At 35.2% G+C, this 16,192-nt stretch overlaps 2 protein-coding genes and 1 long non-coding RNA gene across 3 annotated transcripts in view; 1 reads left to right on the plus strand and 2 right to left on the minus strand.

The window, feature by feature from the left end:
* The window catches only part of LOC119837590 (calsyntenin-1), a 166,692-nt gene that overhangs the window by 65,749 nt on the left and 84,751 nt on the right, over positions 1-16,192 (plus strand). The gene's annotated exons all lie outside the window — the stretch shown is intronic.
* Positions 4,066-5,636, minus strand: LOC119837591. Its single transcript, XM_038363239.1, has 2 exons — positions 4,626-5,636; positions 4,066-4,278 (listed from the first exon to the last, which is right to left on the minus strand). The coding sequence occupies exons 1-2, from the start codon at positions 5,037-5,039 to the stop codon at positions 4,114-4,116; spliced, it is 579 nt and encodes a 192-aa protein (XP_038219167.1). The 5' UTR covers positions 5,040-5,636; the 3' UTR covers positions 4,066-4,113.
* Positions 8,961-11,310, minus strand: LOC119837592. Its single transcript, XR_005288156.1, has 3 exons — positions 11,219-11,310; positions 10,002-10,043; positions 8,961-9,140 (listed from the first exon to the last, which is right to left on the minus strand). It is a non-coding gene; the product is annotated as an uncharacterized LOC119837592 (long non-coding RNA).

Here is a 16,192-nt window from a genome sequence, read left to right on the forward strand (position 1 = left end):
CACCTGAGCCTTGTACAGCTGAAGTCGGTGGGCCGGCTTGAAATACTGTCTCGATCTACTGAGCACACCAAGTTTTTTAAGATGACTTATTACCCATGTTCTCTTGCGAGGACTTTAGTAACATACTAGGAATCAATGTGGGAGACGACCACGCTTAGGTACCAAATGGACCAGCTCGCACTGGGGAAGGTATCCTCACAGAAGATCTGAGTTTCGTACGTCACCCTTCCCAGTCCATTCCTTTATTTCCATCATCAATTCTATCCTAAACCCTTCTCTCTTAAAAGCGGGCAGCACTACAGAGGCCCTATCTCTGGAAGTGTTCACAGTCGGATAATGCCCGTAGTATTCCACCAAGCAAACCACCAGCTCAAATGCCCGCTATGACTTAAAAAAGAAACACATGGAGTACATTTACGTACGTATTTTACGTACGTATATTTTTGTATGTGGTAGTCGAGCACGCTTCGGCACGAATTGGGTCAGCTCGCACCGGGGAAGTACCACACCCACAGAAGACCGGCGTGAAATAGCATTCTTAATCCATTTGTAGAGGCGTAAGGTCTGCAAAGGACCTTATGCCTCTACAAATGTTCATGGGCGGTGGTAGCGCTTACCATCAGGCGTCCCACCAGCTCCATTGCCGACTGTAACATAAAAAAAAAATTACGTACGTATATAATATATTGTATAAATAATTTTCTCTTTGTTTGGATACGATGATAAGTTACATGCAGTTGGATTTGCGATGTGGTCGCCCTTGGCTCTTGAATGCCGATGAATGCGGTTGCAATTATGGCTTCGGTTTTGCAAGTGGTATTGAATAATGGGTTTGTATTTATTGGAAACGCTGAATTAATTAGGGTATAACGAGGCGTTTGTTGGTTCATTTTTGGTAATGGCTGACACTGTTTAAATAGACTTTGGAAATGGTGTAATTGAAGATACAATTATCTTGTTGCATAACGCAGTTTTTACGTTTTTTTTTAAATTATTAACTAAATTAAATATTAATTCCATAGAAGTATCACGCTACGATCAATAGAAACGTATAAATGGGGATATGGAAACAGTAAATATGAAGCAGACAAAGAAGTGTTGACACATTTAACAATTTTTTTCAATTGAGGCAGAACAGAATTATATTATTAATTCGTGATAACTTGTTTGTTGTTTTTTTGTAATCTTAACTGGCTTGTCATTTCGTATTCATAAGTGTAATATGAAATACTAGCTGCGCCCCGCGGTTTCACCCGCGTAAGTCCGTATCCCGTAGAAATATCGGGATAAAAAGTTGCCTATATGTTATTCCAGTTGTCCAGCTGTCTACGTGCCAAATTTCACTGCAATCGGTTCAGTCGTTTTTGCGTGAAAGAGCAAAAAACACACGCATCCTTACAAACTTTTGCATTTATAATCTTAGTAGGAAGTAGGACTAATAGGATTATATTACTTATTTTAATTCTGTATCATTACGATTAAATAAATATTAAGTTAATAACCACATAGTTGATACTTAACTGTTAATTATAATATCGTTTGAATGTGTTATCTTAATCAAGCACGGTATTAAATGATTAATACATGGATAAACACATATAATCCTCTGTCTAAAATATGGGTTAACTTTGTTATTTAATTAATTTGATATATTTAATATTAGTGACCTTTTTAATACCTTTTTAGGGTATAGTTAGACGTATAAATATTCTACAGATAATGTATAAAATATTATCTGTTGCCGCTATAACAACATAACAACGAAAATATAAAATCAACGTCAAGCAACCGTCGGTTCGGTCATAGATTAGATGGGTGAACAATGTTTATGCACTTACATTTTAGATTATTTCTCAATGTCCAACTCGTACTTGGCCGGTTCCCATTTTATTGATAAAAAATAACCTTAATCATTCATTTAAATAACTATTCAATTGACGTGGGTCATAGAGCTATTTGCGACTGATTATGTGTGCTTTCGTTTTATTCGAATATCATTAAAAAAGCCTTAAAAATAGTCTCACAATAAGGTATACAATCGTTTGCAAATAAAATCACAATCTAGACTGTTTTCATTGCAATTCAGTCGGTCTTATTGACGAGAAGTAGGTACTAAAATTATCTAACATACCTAGTAATTCTGACTGTTGAAATATTTATTCCTGGAAGAGTAAACAATATATCAATATTTTTTTATATTTTTTTATAAATAAATAATGTAGCTATTTTGTAACAAGTTTCGCAACTTCATAATAGGTTCCGTTTAGTTTATCTGCCAGTTAAAATGACCAGACAAAATGCGTTTAACATGCTTTCAGTGACTCCATTTGAAATAATTAAAGAAATAGGTTAAGCACCATCATTCACCCGGTAAAAATTTATGAAATAACAAACAAAATAACAGCCGAATGGATAACCTCCGCTTTTCTTGAAGTCGATTGAAATATATTGTATACCCCAACATAGTACGTATCAAACATATGCACAATATATTTGGTAAACTCGTAAAACGTTTTTGTTTCGCGTATGCGCAACACTCACAAGGTAAGTAGGTATGCGTGATGATGTCACCTCAGTATAAACGGACGCTGGTCGACTCTCTCGAACGATGTATTGTTGAATGTGGTGTAAAGCTGTGTGGCCCCACTTTTTGCAGTGTCACATGTATGGATGACGCAATGTTTGGAAGTAAATAATTCAATGTTCAGTTTGGTGATAGGAATCTATTGAAATGGAAGGCTGTTGAATTAATAATTGGCTCTATTAATAGTGGGGGAGATCGTTTTAGGGCTTGTTATGTTTAATGGTTCTTTTGACCCACCACGCAAGAAGTGGGATGTTAATAGTTTGTAGTTGATTTGTGCTTGTATGACAGAACCAACTAGATTGTCTCTCTTATTGTTATATATGAATAATATATTATAATACACTGTATCAGTAAGAACATTATTTAATCCTGGCAACCTAATGAGGTATAATATAAATTCACGAAATTTGTGTTGCCAATCCTTAATAAACGTACAACGTTTGAATAAAGTCCGTTTAAAGTGGGTCAAAATCGGGTCAAAAGCAATGGGTTATATACAAACATAGTGGCGAAGCTAATAAACAGAATATAAAAGCATGCTAAAATCATGTTGTATCAAACAATCATTCATTGTTTCCATGAAATAAAATGTTTTCTCATCTGTTGGAGGCATCTGTCAAGATCAGAATGCACAACGTCTATGAAGATTATTTCATTCAATATATTTTATATTTTACTTCGTTCTCACTTGTTATTGTATTCCTGAGACCGCAATGTGGTATTGTGAAATTTGAGAGGTGCTATCGAGTAAAATAGATGATATTTATATGGTTCAATTCAAATATAGATGTTCTTTTTAAAAAGCTTTTATTAGCTTCACTCGTATGTTACCGGCTGTTTTAGGGTCGTTTGTGACCCACTTTAAACGGACAAATTCAATTCAAACTTTGATATATAACGTTTGTTCTTTTTTCATATCAAGATTGGGATCGCCCAGTTTAAATAATTTTCTTACGTATACTATTATTATGAGCGAGGGAATTTAGTTAATAAATCATCATAAATCATAAATAAAGCGTGTTTTTTAGTTTAAAATAACTGTATTTATTGATGATGTAATGAAATGGCGTTAATATTAAAAATCATATAGTATCTATTCTCATGAGTGTATAATCACAGAGTAATAAGTACAAGTAGGATAATGTCATAGTACCACAGTAAATACAATACGATATTCTCTTTACTATGGCAATACCTATCTATGGTGAATATTTCAACTGATATTTTTAGTAACTATATACTGAGTACTGTCTCATGTTAGTAATAAATGAATATTTTATACAATTGTATTTTTTTTGTTTTTGCCTTTTTTAATTTCAACAGGTACCTGCATCAATGTCGAAAGTTTTTAGTAGTCATCTATTGTGTCTCTGGTTTATTTTGTTTGCATTTTATTACACAGAATACATTCTGATGTTAATATATAAAAGGATTAAACGAATATTACACCTTAATGTAATGTAAATAAAATACATTTTCATATGAAACGTATTTATTGGGAAAAGATACGTTTAAATTGTGACTTCTTACGATCCCAAGGCAGATGATTGCTCGTCTCCCTGGGCGTAATCGTTGGCACGCTCGGCGGCACCGTCAGCGTGATTGCGGAACCGTCTGCCGGCGCGTGCGCCTATGTTGTGGGCCTCCGAACCGCCCACGTTGTGGCTTTCGTCGTTTTCCGATTTGGTCACCTGTTTGTGGTTTGGTTAATTAATTGCTGCAGGGCATTGATACACGTTATATGTGTAATTTAATGTAAGCGCTGCTCTAGTATCAAATAAAAACATACTTGGTATCAGTATCGTAATTATCGGTACAAAGTTACATATACCAATTACCTAATACCAATTATTAGCATTTGTCTTATTCAAGTTTTCATACAAATCTTAAAAATGTTATCAGGTTGGGTTTTGAGTCTACTTTTATTATCACTTTAACGAATAATTCGCGTTTTATCTCTTGTCAAAGCAATATAGTATTTAATGCTGAGGAATTACGAGCTGTATTTTAATTAAGTACATATGTGTAAAAATCTTACCGTCACGGCTTTGTTGTGGCGTTGTCCAATATTGTGGAACTCCTTAGCACCAGCGTTGCGCGCGTATTGACCTTCCGCGCCGCTCGCACCTCTATTGTAGTTCTGGGCGGCTTGGTTCCTTCCATGGCTGTATCTCCTGCTTTCTGAGTCCCCTCCCAATCCTAAATCACCCAGACCAATATCGCGAGCGCCTTCGTTCAACAGACCAGCGCCGATCCGGGCTCCTTCCACAATCGGATTGCCGTCTTCGTCCAAGTTGGCTAAGTCGTCTTGGATTCCATCGGGGCTGAGATTGCCAGCCACATCTTGGATGCCACTCTCGCCACGCCCGCCCAGACCCAATAAACGGTTGCGGATGGCGTGCGCTGCTCTGACGCCCAAGTCTAGCCCCCCGAAGGGAACCGCCTCGAGCATAAGCGCACAAGAAAGTACGGTAAAGACGACCTGTGGAATTGTTGGTAGTTAATTAAACAATTTAACGAAGCAACGAATTCATCACGAGTTGGGTCAGCTCGCACCAGGAACCACCACACCCCCACAGAGGATCCGCCTGCAACAGTAGCAAGCTGCTGTTGTTGGGAGCCGACGGCCGGTTTCCTTTTCCTCACCCTTCCCTATCCATTCCTTTTTTCCAGTCGCCAATCCTCTTACCCCCTTAAAGCGGGCAGCGCATTCGCAGAGCCCCTAACTCTGTGAATGTTCATGGACTGTGGTGATCGCTTACCATCAGGCGGATCACCAGCTCAGCTGCCCGCTATGACAGATATACTACGGTCACAGAAATAGTGTTGTTAACTTACGAGGAGCTTCATGTTGTACCGGACACACCAAATCGATTGATGTAGATGCATTCAAACGTTTGGTTTTTATATTGATGCCCTAAAGACATTCCATTATTTTGGTATTAAATTGTAATTAATTATGGTCATTGAACAGTTAACAAATTTCTGTGTAATGGACGCGATTTAGTAATGACCAACAAGCGTTACTTGTGGTCGATATTAAATAGTGTGCATTAATAATATAGAAAAAATAGTTTCCCATTTTCACTAGCATTATTGAAAAAATATGATAAAAAAGCTTATGAACAAGAATTGAAAATAAATAAGTAAACGCTTTTAAAACGCTCGTGTTTTTCTGTATTTTCTTTAACTTTTGTTGATTCGAAGGATACAAATAGGCAAATATTACTTACCAAGAAAACGCTAAAAAAAACATTACACTAGACCAGAGATGAAATGACGTAAAACTTAAAAAAAAAACAATGTTAACTCCAAAATTATCTCATGCAATAATCAGTCTCATGGAATAATTATATAATTTATGAGTATAATCATGTAATTATTGAATTACATCAATTATCAATTAGCATTTACGAAACTTATTGTTGACATTGACAAATAACAGTATGTAGTTTATAATATTCTGTTTTTTCGAATGATTGGGTATGGTTTTGAAAAAAAAAAAACAACTGAAATACATAACAACCTTGTGATCCTTGTTGAGAATTATTGAAATAAAGTCATTGTAGATTTCTTGGGCAACACAAATATTGATTGCTGGAACATAATTATAATAGACATTGCGAGCACAAGTTAGAGATCAAAGGCAAGGTCCTTGTTACGGCAAATGGATTCACAAACAGCTTTGTTAGGGATAATTAGATTTTTAAACGGACCCCAGTGTCGAACCTCAATGTGCTATGATGCTATGTCTCGCTCTGTCTGCGTTAGTAGAACTAGAGTTATTATCTATTGAAATCTATTGTTGAGGAAATTTTGTTTGAACGAAAGAAAGAAAGAAGAAAGAAAATACATTTAATCACAAATTCAACATTTTAGCTTACAACTAATACATTTTAAGAACAATAAAAAGAAATAAAAAATACATTGGATATATTCTAATATTTGAATAGTATTTGTATGTGTTTGTTTAAACGTAATTCTGCGAATGTCGTATTGGGAAGATAATGCACGCTTAAAAACTGTTTACATAAAAGTACCGGTGTCAATCTAATCGCATATATACCCATGCTATACATATAGCAAAGATACAAACGCAACATATAAATACAAAGATACAAAACATAGAAGTGAGTTTTGTTCATGGATGAAGGATCTATGGATGGCACCAACGAACGGCTATAATAGAGTGAAAAGGTTAATTGTTGTTCTTTATGTAAATAACAAAGACAGATAATTTTGTTGATGTTTTTTGCATGAGGAGGAAATGCACCATATTCCTGCTATGAGCCTGGCGATGTTTACTTGTCAAGTTTTGTTATATTATAAATTATATTTAAAGACTAGCGGTCCTCCCCAGCTTCGCCCGTGGTACATATATACCCTATAGTCTTCCTCAATAAATGGGCTATCTAAAACTGAAAGAATTTTTCAAATTATTAATTTTTAGTATTCAAAAGTATTGAAGTCTCTTTACAGTTTTGTATCAAGTTTATCAGCAGTTGAATATTGCTGCGCCTGCGGTTGATGTAAAATGTATACCCTATGATTATTTGTATGATGTTTTTGTAAGGATATAAAAAATAAAAGAAGTGTTTTGTAAGTCATTTTTTTATTGTATAGTTCCGTTTTTTATATTTAGACTATCTGACTCGGCAAACGCTGTTCTGCCTTACTCTTATCATTTAGGGGTATGAAAAATAGATGTTGACAGATTCTCAGACGTATCCAATATGCACACAAAATTTCATAAGAATCGGTGCAGCCGTTTCGGAGGAGTACCGATACTTGTGACATCGGAATTATATATAAAAGCTTGAGCACACAGCTTTCTAATGGTGAAAGGATTTTTAAAATCGGTCCAGTTCTTTTTAAGTTTATCCGTTACAAACAAACAAAAATACATATTCTTCCTCTTTATAATACTAGCGCGATTTCACCCGCGTAAGTCCGTATCCCGTAGGAATATCGGGATAAAAAGGTACCTATATGTTATTCCAGTTGTTCTATATAAGTACGAAATTTCATTGCAATCGGTTCAGTAGTTTTTGCGTGAAAGAGCAACAAACACACACATACTTACAAACTTTCGCATTTATAATATTAGTAGGATAGTAGGATAGAACAGGATTAGTGTAGACAAAGGTTAGGATTGTCACTGAAGGATGTGGAAGTTTATCCTTAGAACGTATGAACTGTATCGAACTGCTACACATCTCCGGTTTGAAATCACAACGATTCTAAAGAAGTTTCACTTCAATATATATGAATACTCTGTGATATTATTTATACGTAACTGCATTTAGAACTAGCTGTTAGTGTTTACAACTCAAACATAACATTTTAATTGGGGAAAGTATCTACAAGTTTTACTGTAAGGAATACGTCATTAAGAATTTTAAAAAGCTACATCTCTTTTGTGGCTGTGGGTGACATTGGAAAATAGTTCAGGCTTATTGCCCTAGATAAGTATAAAAAAAAACTTGGCCGTTGACAGTTCGCGTTAAGCGTTCCCGCCAAAAATTGCCGCGACAGTTTGCGGCAGAAAAACATGTCCGCTCGCTCGTGTTTTTACGCGTTCTAAGACTTGTTCCGTACAAAATACATCGGCGTTTTAATGTAATAGAATTTTTCAAGCTCAGTTTGACAGTAGTCGTAATTTTGTTATTGCGGCGAAGGCTTTTACACTCACTGGGAAGTTTCTTCATAAGTCCTTAGTGACTTGGCGGGTGAACAAATAATGGAATTAGCGTTGTATTATTCAAGATTGTTTGTAGGTGGTAATGCGAGTTCTAGTTTGTGTGTTTGTCTTTTTGAACATCTTGAATAAATGATTCTGCTTTTGCGTTGCGACTGAATATTATTCTAAAGCAGTTGTAGCTCATATGTTATTTTTTATACATCGTCCCTTATGTACCTATATTTAAATATTCTTAGAACCTAAATGCTAACTGTTATTTGTCTCAACTATTAATATAAAGCTGAAAAGTTTGCTTGTTTATATGCGGTAACTTTAAGAACTACTGGACCGATTTCGATAATTCTTTCACCGTTGGATATATTTATAAGTGTGAGTGTGAGTGTGTGCTATAAGTAAATATATGTACCACGGGTGAATCCGAGGCAGAATGCTAGTATTTCCTGCGTGAAAGAGTAACAAACACACACACACACATCCTTACAATCTTTCGCATTTATAATATTAGTAGGATTAGGAATAGGATTAGTAGGATGATATTTAAAAAATAGCTTTCTTCATAATTTTCGTTTTCGTTGATTTGAAGCGGAATGAAAGCAAAAAATGTGCATACAGTACACTTATAAAAGTAAATAAAATATTCTCAAGTACAATTAAATATTTATTAACATTTCACATTGCGACATTTGTTGTTGTTATATGCCAACATTACCTTCAATTTATAAATTGAACCTACTAGATATAAAATTATTGTTGGCCTATAATTGCCTGTTGTCCCTTTTCCATCACTTTTCCAAAGACCTCCATAATCTTTTCTGGATTGACCGGTATGACGCAGGCATTAGCCTGAGTTGCCTGTTTAAAAAAAAGAAGTTGAATTAAAGAAAATGCGGACATATTAAATTGGGATTAGATTATTTTCGTTGTGTTCTATTTTTAAAATTGCGCGGGAACATTGACAGTTGACGTATGAAGTAAGGTCGTAATTTTCAAATTAAAAAGCTTGAAAAACCAAGTTTATACATTTATTCGAAATTCACATGAATCCACGTGACAGTAATATTATAATGCCAAGAGGGTATTCGCATTTTCCGAGTTGATAAATCCTTATGGGCGTTGTAATTTTTGAAATGTAAAAGTCATGGAAAACAGGTATTTCTGTACGATTTTCCATTAGAGCCAGTCTCTCAACGTCTTTGTTATATTGGCATTATTATATTAATGACCAGGAGACATTTCGATTTAGTCTCGAAGTCGTTCAATTATTTTCTTAGCCACATCTTTAAAGCCATCCGGCGGAGGAATCGGTATGATACAGGCTTCAGTCATTGTTGCCTGAACAAAAGGAAATAGACTGATTTAGTGTTGCTAGGATTAAAATATCCTAGTATAATAAATGGAACTTACAATTTTTAGAATCATATATTGTATTTGTGAAGGTTTGAAGGAAAGTTAAAAGGTTATTTTTCGTATAAAAAATTTTGTATTAATTAGTTTTGGAAATTTGGTGCTTCGAGGATACTAACTTTGAATAATTCATCATTGCTTTTGCCCGAAAAGGTGGCGATTACACGATTCAAATAATGTATAAAATTATATAATGTTATAAAAAAAACCTTTCTGAGATATATTCTAAAATTGTTATTCCACTTCCCTAAAAAGTGATACACAAAACCCGTCACAGATTAAAAAAGACTCATATAAATAAATCATTACCATAAAGAACAGTAGGGTAGCTGCGCTAGCGATGATAATTGTCTGTAAGAAAAATGAAAATTTAAATAATTGGTCAATGAAACAGGCAAGTCATATTATAATGAAGTTTAATGTAAAATGCAAAGGTTTTAAAAACTGAGTAAAGGTCAGTATACAATTGTTCTATATATAATGCAGGAAAAATCCTAGCAATAATGAAACTCATAAGTTTAATAAATTAATTACAATCGTTCCAGTAATTCAAATTATCAAATATTTAAAACAATAATCAAATATTGAATAGCAATTGTTTCCTACCAAATTAGTTTATAAAACTAATAAATAATAGTTTAAAAAAACTAAAAAACACGCTTTGACAAAAATCATATTTTGCAAATTGAAAACTGGATTAATTTTATCAAATTAGTGTATTGTCATCGGTCCTCAATAAATCTACAAAGTTTGAACGAAATCTGGCCGTTTAAAGTGGGTCAAAATCGCGCCCAAAGAAGTCGGTTACAAACAAACAAACAAACAAACAAACAAACAAACAAACAAACAAACAAACAAACATACATACAGGTGAAGCTAATAAAAAGCGTGTAAAAAAGGACGCTTTTTTGACAGAATCAACTGAATTGTCGTGTCTTACATATTATAAGTGAGGATATTATTTAATTAATTTTAAAATAATATGAGATGTAATACTGAGTGTAGTAATGTTCCACATGCGCAGATAAATTGAAAATTCAATTTATATGTATTATTTTGTATGTGGTTGTCGAGCACGCTTCGGCTCGAATTGGGCCAGCTCGCACCGGGGAAGTACCACACCCCCACAAAACACCGGCGTGAAATAGCATTTTGCTGTGTTTCATTCGGTGAATGGGGGAGCCGGAGGCCCATGTTCTCTTCCTCACCATTCCCAGTCCTCTCGCCAATCCTTTCTTAATCCATTCCCAATTTAAAGCCGGCAATCCATCTGTAGAGGCGTATGGTCTGCAATGGCCATAATGCCTCTCCAAATGTTCATGGGCGGTGGTAGCGCTTACCATCAGGCGTCCCACTAGCTCTATTGCCGACTATGCCATAAAAAAAACCTCCTGCACGCTCGCCTGGTCTCGAACCCCCGACTGATAGATTTCAATTCTGAGGTCCTCACCACTGAGCCACCGCTGCTTTTTCAACATTACAATTCGATTATTAATATTAAATGAATATAAATAAGAAATACTCACAAAGCTGTTCATGTTGTTGGTATTTTAGGCGATTGTATTCGGAATGATGTTTTGTTCGTTTGCATTCACTTTTATCTGGTTTATATACCAGTTTTAGGCTCTGTTCACACGAGCGACTGTAATTGTAGTATGCTACTGTGTTTCTTACGGTGAGTTGGGGAGGGGGGCGGGGGGCGGAGTCACGTTTCCTTTTCCTCAAACTCCCCAGCTCATCCCTTCTTTGCAGCCGTCAATCCTTGCATTATCCTTACTTGTTGTTCGTGAGCGGTGGTGATCGTTTATCACGCGAACCCCCAGCTCAATTCCCCGCTATAACATAAAAAAAGATGCGATTTTTTTATAATAGATCGACATACATCCTCCATCCATCCCTACATGCATACATTTTACAATGTACAGGATAATAGGTTAAGAGAACCTTTGTACCTATTGGAATAACGAATCGAATCATATGTAAGTTTCCTAAACAATAATTTTGATGATGATATAAATATTTTATTGCTTACGACGATCGTGTGTTATTCAGTCACGATATATAAATAAAATAATACAATTATTGATATGGATAAAATAATAAAACTGCATTCATCATCATCAGCCCTTATATGTTCCCACTGCTGGGACACAGGCCTCCTATGAGGGTTCAGGCCATAATCCACCACGCTGGCCAAGTGCGAGTTGGCAGATGTTACATGTCGTCGAACTTTTGATTCTCGGACATGCCGGTTTCCTCACGATGTTGTTTCCTTCACCGTTTTAAGCAGTGCTAATGTTATCTACATTCGCAAATAAATCTATTTATTTCCTACACGCTCGCCCGGTCTCGAACCCCGACTTATCGATTTTGAAGTCCGAGGTTCTCACCACTGAGTCACCACTGCTTTTTTTCAAGATGCTGATTGTTTAGGTCTTACTACTTTTTATCATGATGCCTAAAATGAGAAAAACAAAAGAGATTCTTACACCGACAACAGGCCAAAAAAAATGCAGCTTCGTTTCTACAGTGATTTATTTATTTTATTTATAACTAGCTTTCCGCCCGCAGCTTTGTCCGCGTAGTCGCAGGAAAGATAGATCCGGAGTTTGACTCGCATGTTCCCGTTCCCGTGGGATTTCCGGGATAGTTTTTTTTTTATATCCTATGTCCTTCCCTGGGTTCTAAGCTACCACTGCACAAATTTTCAGCCAAACCAGTTAATCCGTTCTTGAGTTATAAATAGTGTAACCAACACCACTTTCTTTTATTAATGTATATATATATGTATATATATGTAATATGTATATGTATATATATATATATATATATATATATATTATTGTGTATAGAGTTATTTATTATACTTTTATTATAACTACTATGAGTCTTTATAAATTCTTCCAGCTGTGAATAAAACATTTGAAACTAGCCATATCGTACCGTCGACATATCTAGGTTCATATCCCGTAGGAATATCGAGATAAGAATTGCCTATATATTATTCCAGTTGTCCAGCTGACTATGTACCAAATTTCATTGCTATCGGTTCCGTAGTTTTTGCGTGAAAGAGCAACAAACACACACACATCCTTACAAACTTTCGCATTTATAATATTAGTAGGATAAAGTGCGGGCGAATGCGATACTGAAATAGTTGCACCAGATAAATATTTAATTCGCACTCGGTTGAAAAATAAACCTCGCAAAGTATTAATATTTTAAGCAGCAGGTGAACGCACTGAGCATATTAAATTTCGTTCCACTGAAACACTGATATGTGTAAATATTTATATATTGATTTCGAATATGACTGTTTGCTTTTTTATCAAATTTAATTGAATGTTTGTTTGTTTCAATGTTGAAAACAGACGCAGTTTCATTTCGTTTTATATTTTGACCCTTCTGTGTACTCTATTATCAGCTGCCTTAAAGTTTGAGAGGTCGTTTTATACGTAATATTTGTATTTTTTTTTATTTCTTAATGTTCTAAATTATATATATAAAAATGGATACCTATTTCCCTTGATCACGCCGTCACTGATTTCAAAAATTCTTTCACCATTACTATATTCTTTTCTATATAAGGTGCCTAGTCATATTAACATTCAAGTTACGATAACCCAGGCTATCCCGATATAGATTATTTGGTGTTTTATGGAATTTTTGTAATTCGAGGGCATTTATTATTTACACCGCCATTGCCACGGTATGTTCATGTATTACCTCACATTCTATGTATATATTCTATTTATAAATCAATATTTCACTGTAATATCTTTACGTTTGTTCCCATTTATATCTGCCACAATTTCCTGCTTCCTAGTAGCGGTACCGATTATACTCCTACTAGTTGCGCCCCGCGGTTTCACCGCGTAAGTCCGTATCCCGTTGGAATATCGGGATAAAAAGTTGCCTATATGTTATTCCAGTTGTCCAGCTGTCTACGTACCAAATTTCATTGCAATCGGGTCAATAGTTTTTGCGTGAAAGAGCAACAAACGCACACACATCCTTACAAACTTTCGCATTTATAATATTAGTAGAATAGGATTTCAAGATTAAGGCAAATAGACAAGATAATCGACAGACAACAACCAGTATAGAGCAATCTAAATACTCATCTGACCTGGTTTTGCTTTTCGTTTAAGGCACTTTGCCTAATTAAAAATGGCAGGGGTCGGAGAGGCAATGTGTGATCTCGTTTGAGGTATTAGTCTTGAATTTCTGGTAAGTACATGCAACTTCGTCTTAACTTTATCTTCTTTAAAAGGAACTCAGTTTCCTTGCAGACGTCATTTACTTCTGCCTCTTCTTTAGGAGACTCCATAATTCATATGTTTGAATATAAAATACTTTTATATTCATTTCAGAAACATCGTACATGGGTTCGTACTTGTTATTTATTAGACTTTTATAGACGAAATATATAGAAATAGATTTTGACGGAATATGAATCGTCTTCGAAATTGAAATATTGGTATTCATATCAATATTTATTGCATTTACCTTTTAATACCTACTTCTTTATATACATTATATATGATACTTATATATTTGAATCAGTAAGAAAAAGGTGTTACCAATCTGGTGGTAAGATTAGATTAAATGCTAGTTCTCCGCCTTCTACTTTGTCCGCGTGGTCTAAGGAAATTACATGGGTATGCTATGATTTACTGGTGCTGATACTGTCTCCATTCACCAGAATCATATAAAAATAAAACTCCGTTGCGACGTTGATGAAGGACAAACAAACACACTTTTGGATTTATAATATTACTAAGATTCACGAAAATACTATAGGTATTTATTATTTATTACACTAACGAATTCACTTGGAAAGAAGTCATACAAATAAAACGTGTTGTCTCTTTCTAATCGCGTATATTAAGCCGAGATAGATTGATCCTGTCCTCTCGAGTAATCGTTGACGTCTTCATCGGCTCCTCTGTTATGTTTGTGGAAGCGTCTGCCAGCTGAGGCTGCATTGTCATATGCCTCGGAACCTCCTATGTTATGACTCTCAGAGGATTCCTTTTTGGTCACCTGGAAAATAAGGCATAAGGCAATTAAACATATACCGTGAGGAGTTAGCGAAGGATCGGATGGATTTATTTTTGAAAACTATTATATATCTCTGTTTTAAATAATATATTTGTTAGATTTTGGTTTTGTTATGACAGATTTGTTTTGTTTTTTGTTAGAGACGCGATGCTCCTCTCTGAATCAATAGCAGTATTTAATTGTTATATAACATACTAGCTGCGCCCCGCGGTTTCATCCGCGTTAGTCCGCATCCCTTAGGAATATCGGGATAAAAAGTTGCCTGTATGTTATTTCAGTTGTCCAGCTGTCTACGTACCAAAGTTCATCGCAATCGGTTCAGTAGTTTTTGCGTGAAAGAGCAACAAACACACACATCACACACATCCTTACAAACTTTCGCATTTATAATATTAGCAGGATTTCAAAAGCATTCTAAATGGCAATCTAGAATATATTTGTGATTGTGAAATTAAATATTTGATACTTATGAAAAATCTCACCTTGACAACTTTGCTGTGATGGTGTCCAATATTGTGGAATTCACGTCTACCCGCATTGTGGAATGCGGCTCCCTCGGAGCCACTTGCCCCATTGTCGTACCGCCTGCCAGCGTAATGTTTTCCCCTGGCGTAGTCCCTCCTGGACGCCCCTAGCTGGCCCTCGTTGGCTAAACGTCTCGCCAGGATGGCTGCAATCTTCCTCTTCAGGATTTCTCGTACTAGGTCGGACTGCGCCTCCACAATTGCGATGCATACGAGGCATGATAAAATCACCTGCGAATGCCAGATTTGGTTATGATAGGGTTTTTTTCTAGAACGTTCTGGATTTAAAATTGAGAGAAGTTCCTCATTTAGTATATAAAATAAAACCTTTTGACAATAAATCGAGACTTAAAAGGCAGAATTGCCATCGATTTTCGTTTCCTATTACGTTAGGTGTTTTAGCAATGTTGAATAGATGCTGGTGGAAGGCAATGTTTGAATGGTACGTAGTTCACATTGAGCATAACATAGATAAAGTAACATAGATCCTCACCGTGAGCTTCATTTTTAATTCAATAACATATCACTAGGCAGTTGATGATTGACTGTCACCTCTCATTCGCTTAAACAAACCTTTATAGACTCATTAACGAAGCGATCGTTGGTCATTATAAATCGATTCAACTTAATTATTAGATCCTATTATTAGGGTAGTATCGGAATATTATGTTGTAATTAATTATCAAAGATCTGTTCCTAAATGTGTTTTTAATTATTCTGTATTTAATAAACATTATATGAATTCGTAATCTGGAGTTTATACTAATAATCCATTTTATTAATTTCTTCCTTGTAAGAAATTACGATAATTCTTAGAGACAAAACGATAATTATTTTATTTAATATCAAATAACAGTTATAATTAGTGTTATAAATAGAGTTTTCTCGTAAATATCGGCTTTTGAAATTAAT

The sequence above is a fragment of the Zerene cesonia genome, chromosome 28 (genome assembly GCF_012273895.1).
Source record: "Zerene cesonia ecotype Mississippi chromosome 28, Zerene_cesonia_1.1, whole genome shotgun sequence".
Taxonomy (NCBI): domain Eukaryota; kingdom Metazoa; phylum Arthropoda; class Insecta; order Lepidoptera; family Pieridae; genus Zerene; species Zerene cesonia.

Excerpts from the sequence above, each read along its gene's own strand:
- LOC119837591 (XM_038363239.1), bottom strand. The coding sequence starts at position 5,039 with ATGCTCGAGGCGGTTCCCTTCGGGGGGCTAGACTTGGGCGTCAGAGCA. Across the intron at positions 4,279-4,625 it reads GCCACAACAAAGCCGTGACG|GTGACCAAATCGGAAAACGA; the intron begins GTAAGATTTTTA and ends AACCACAAACAG.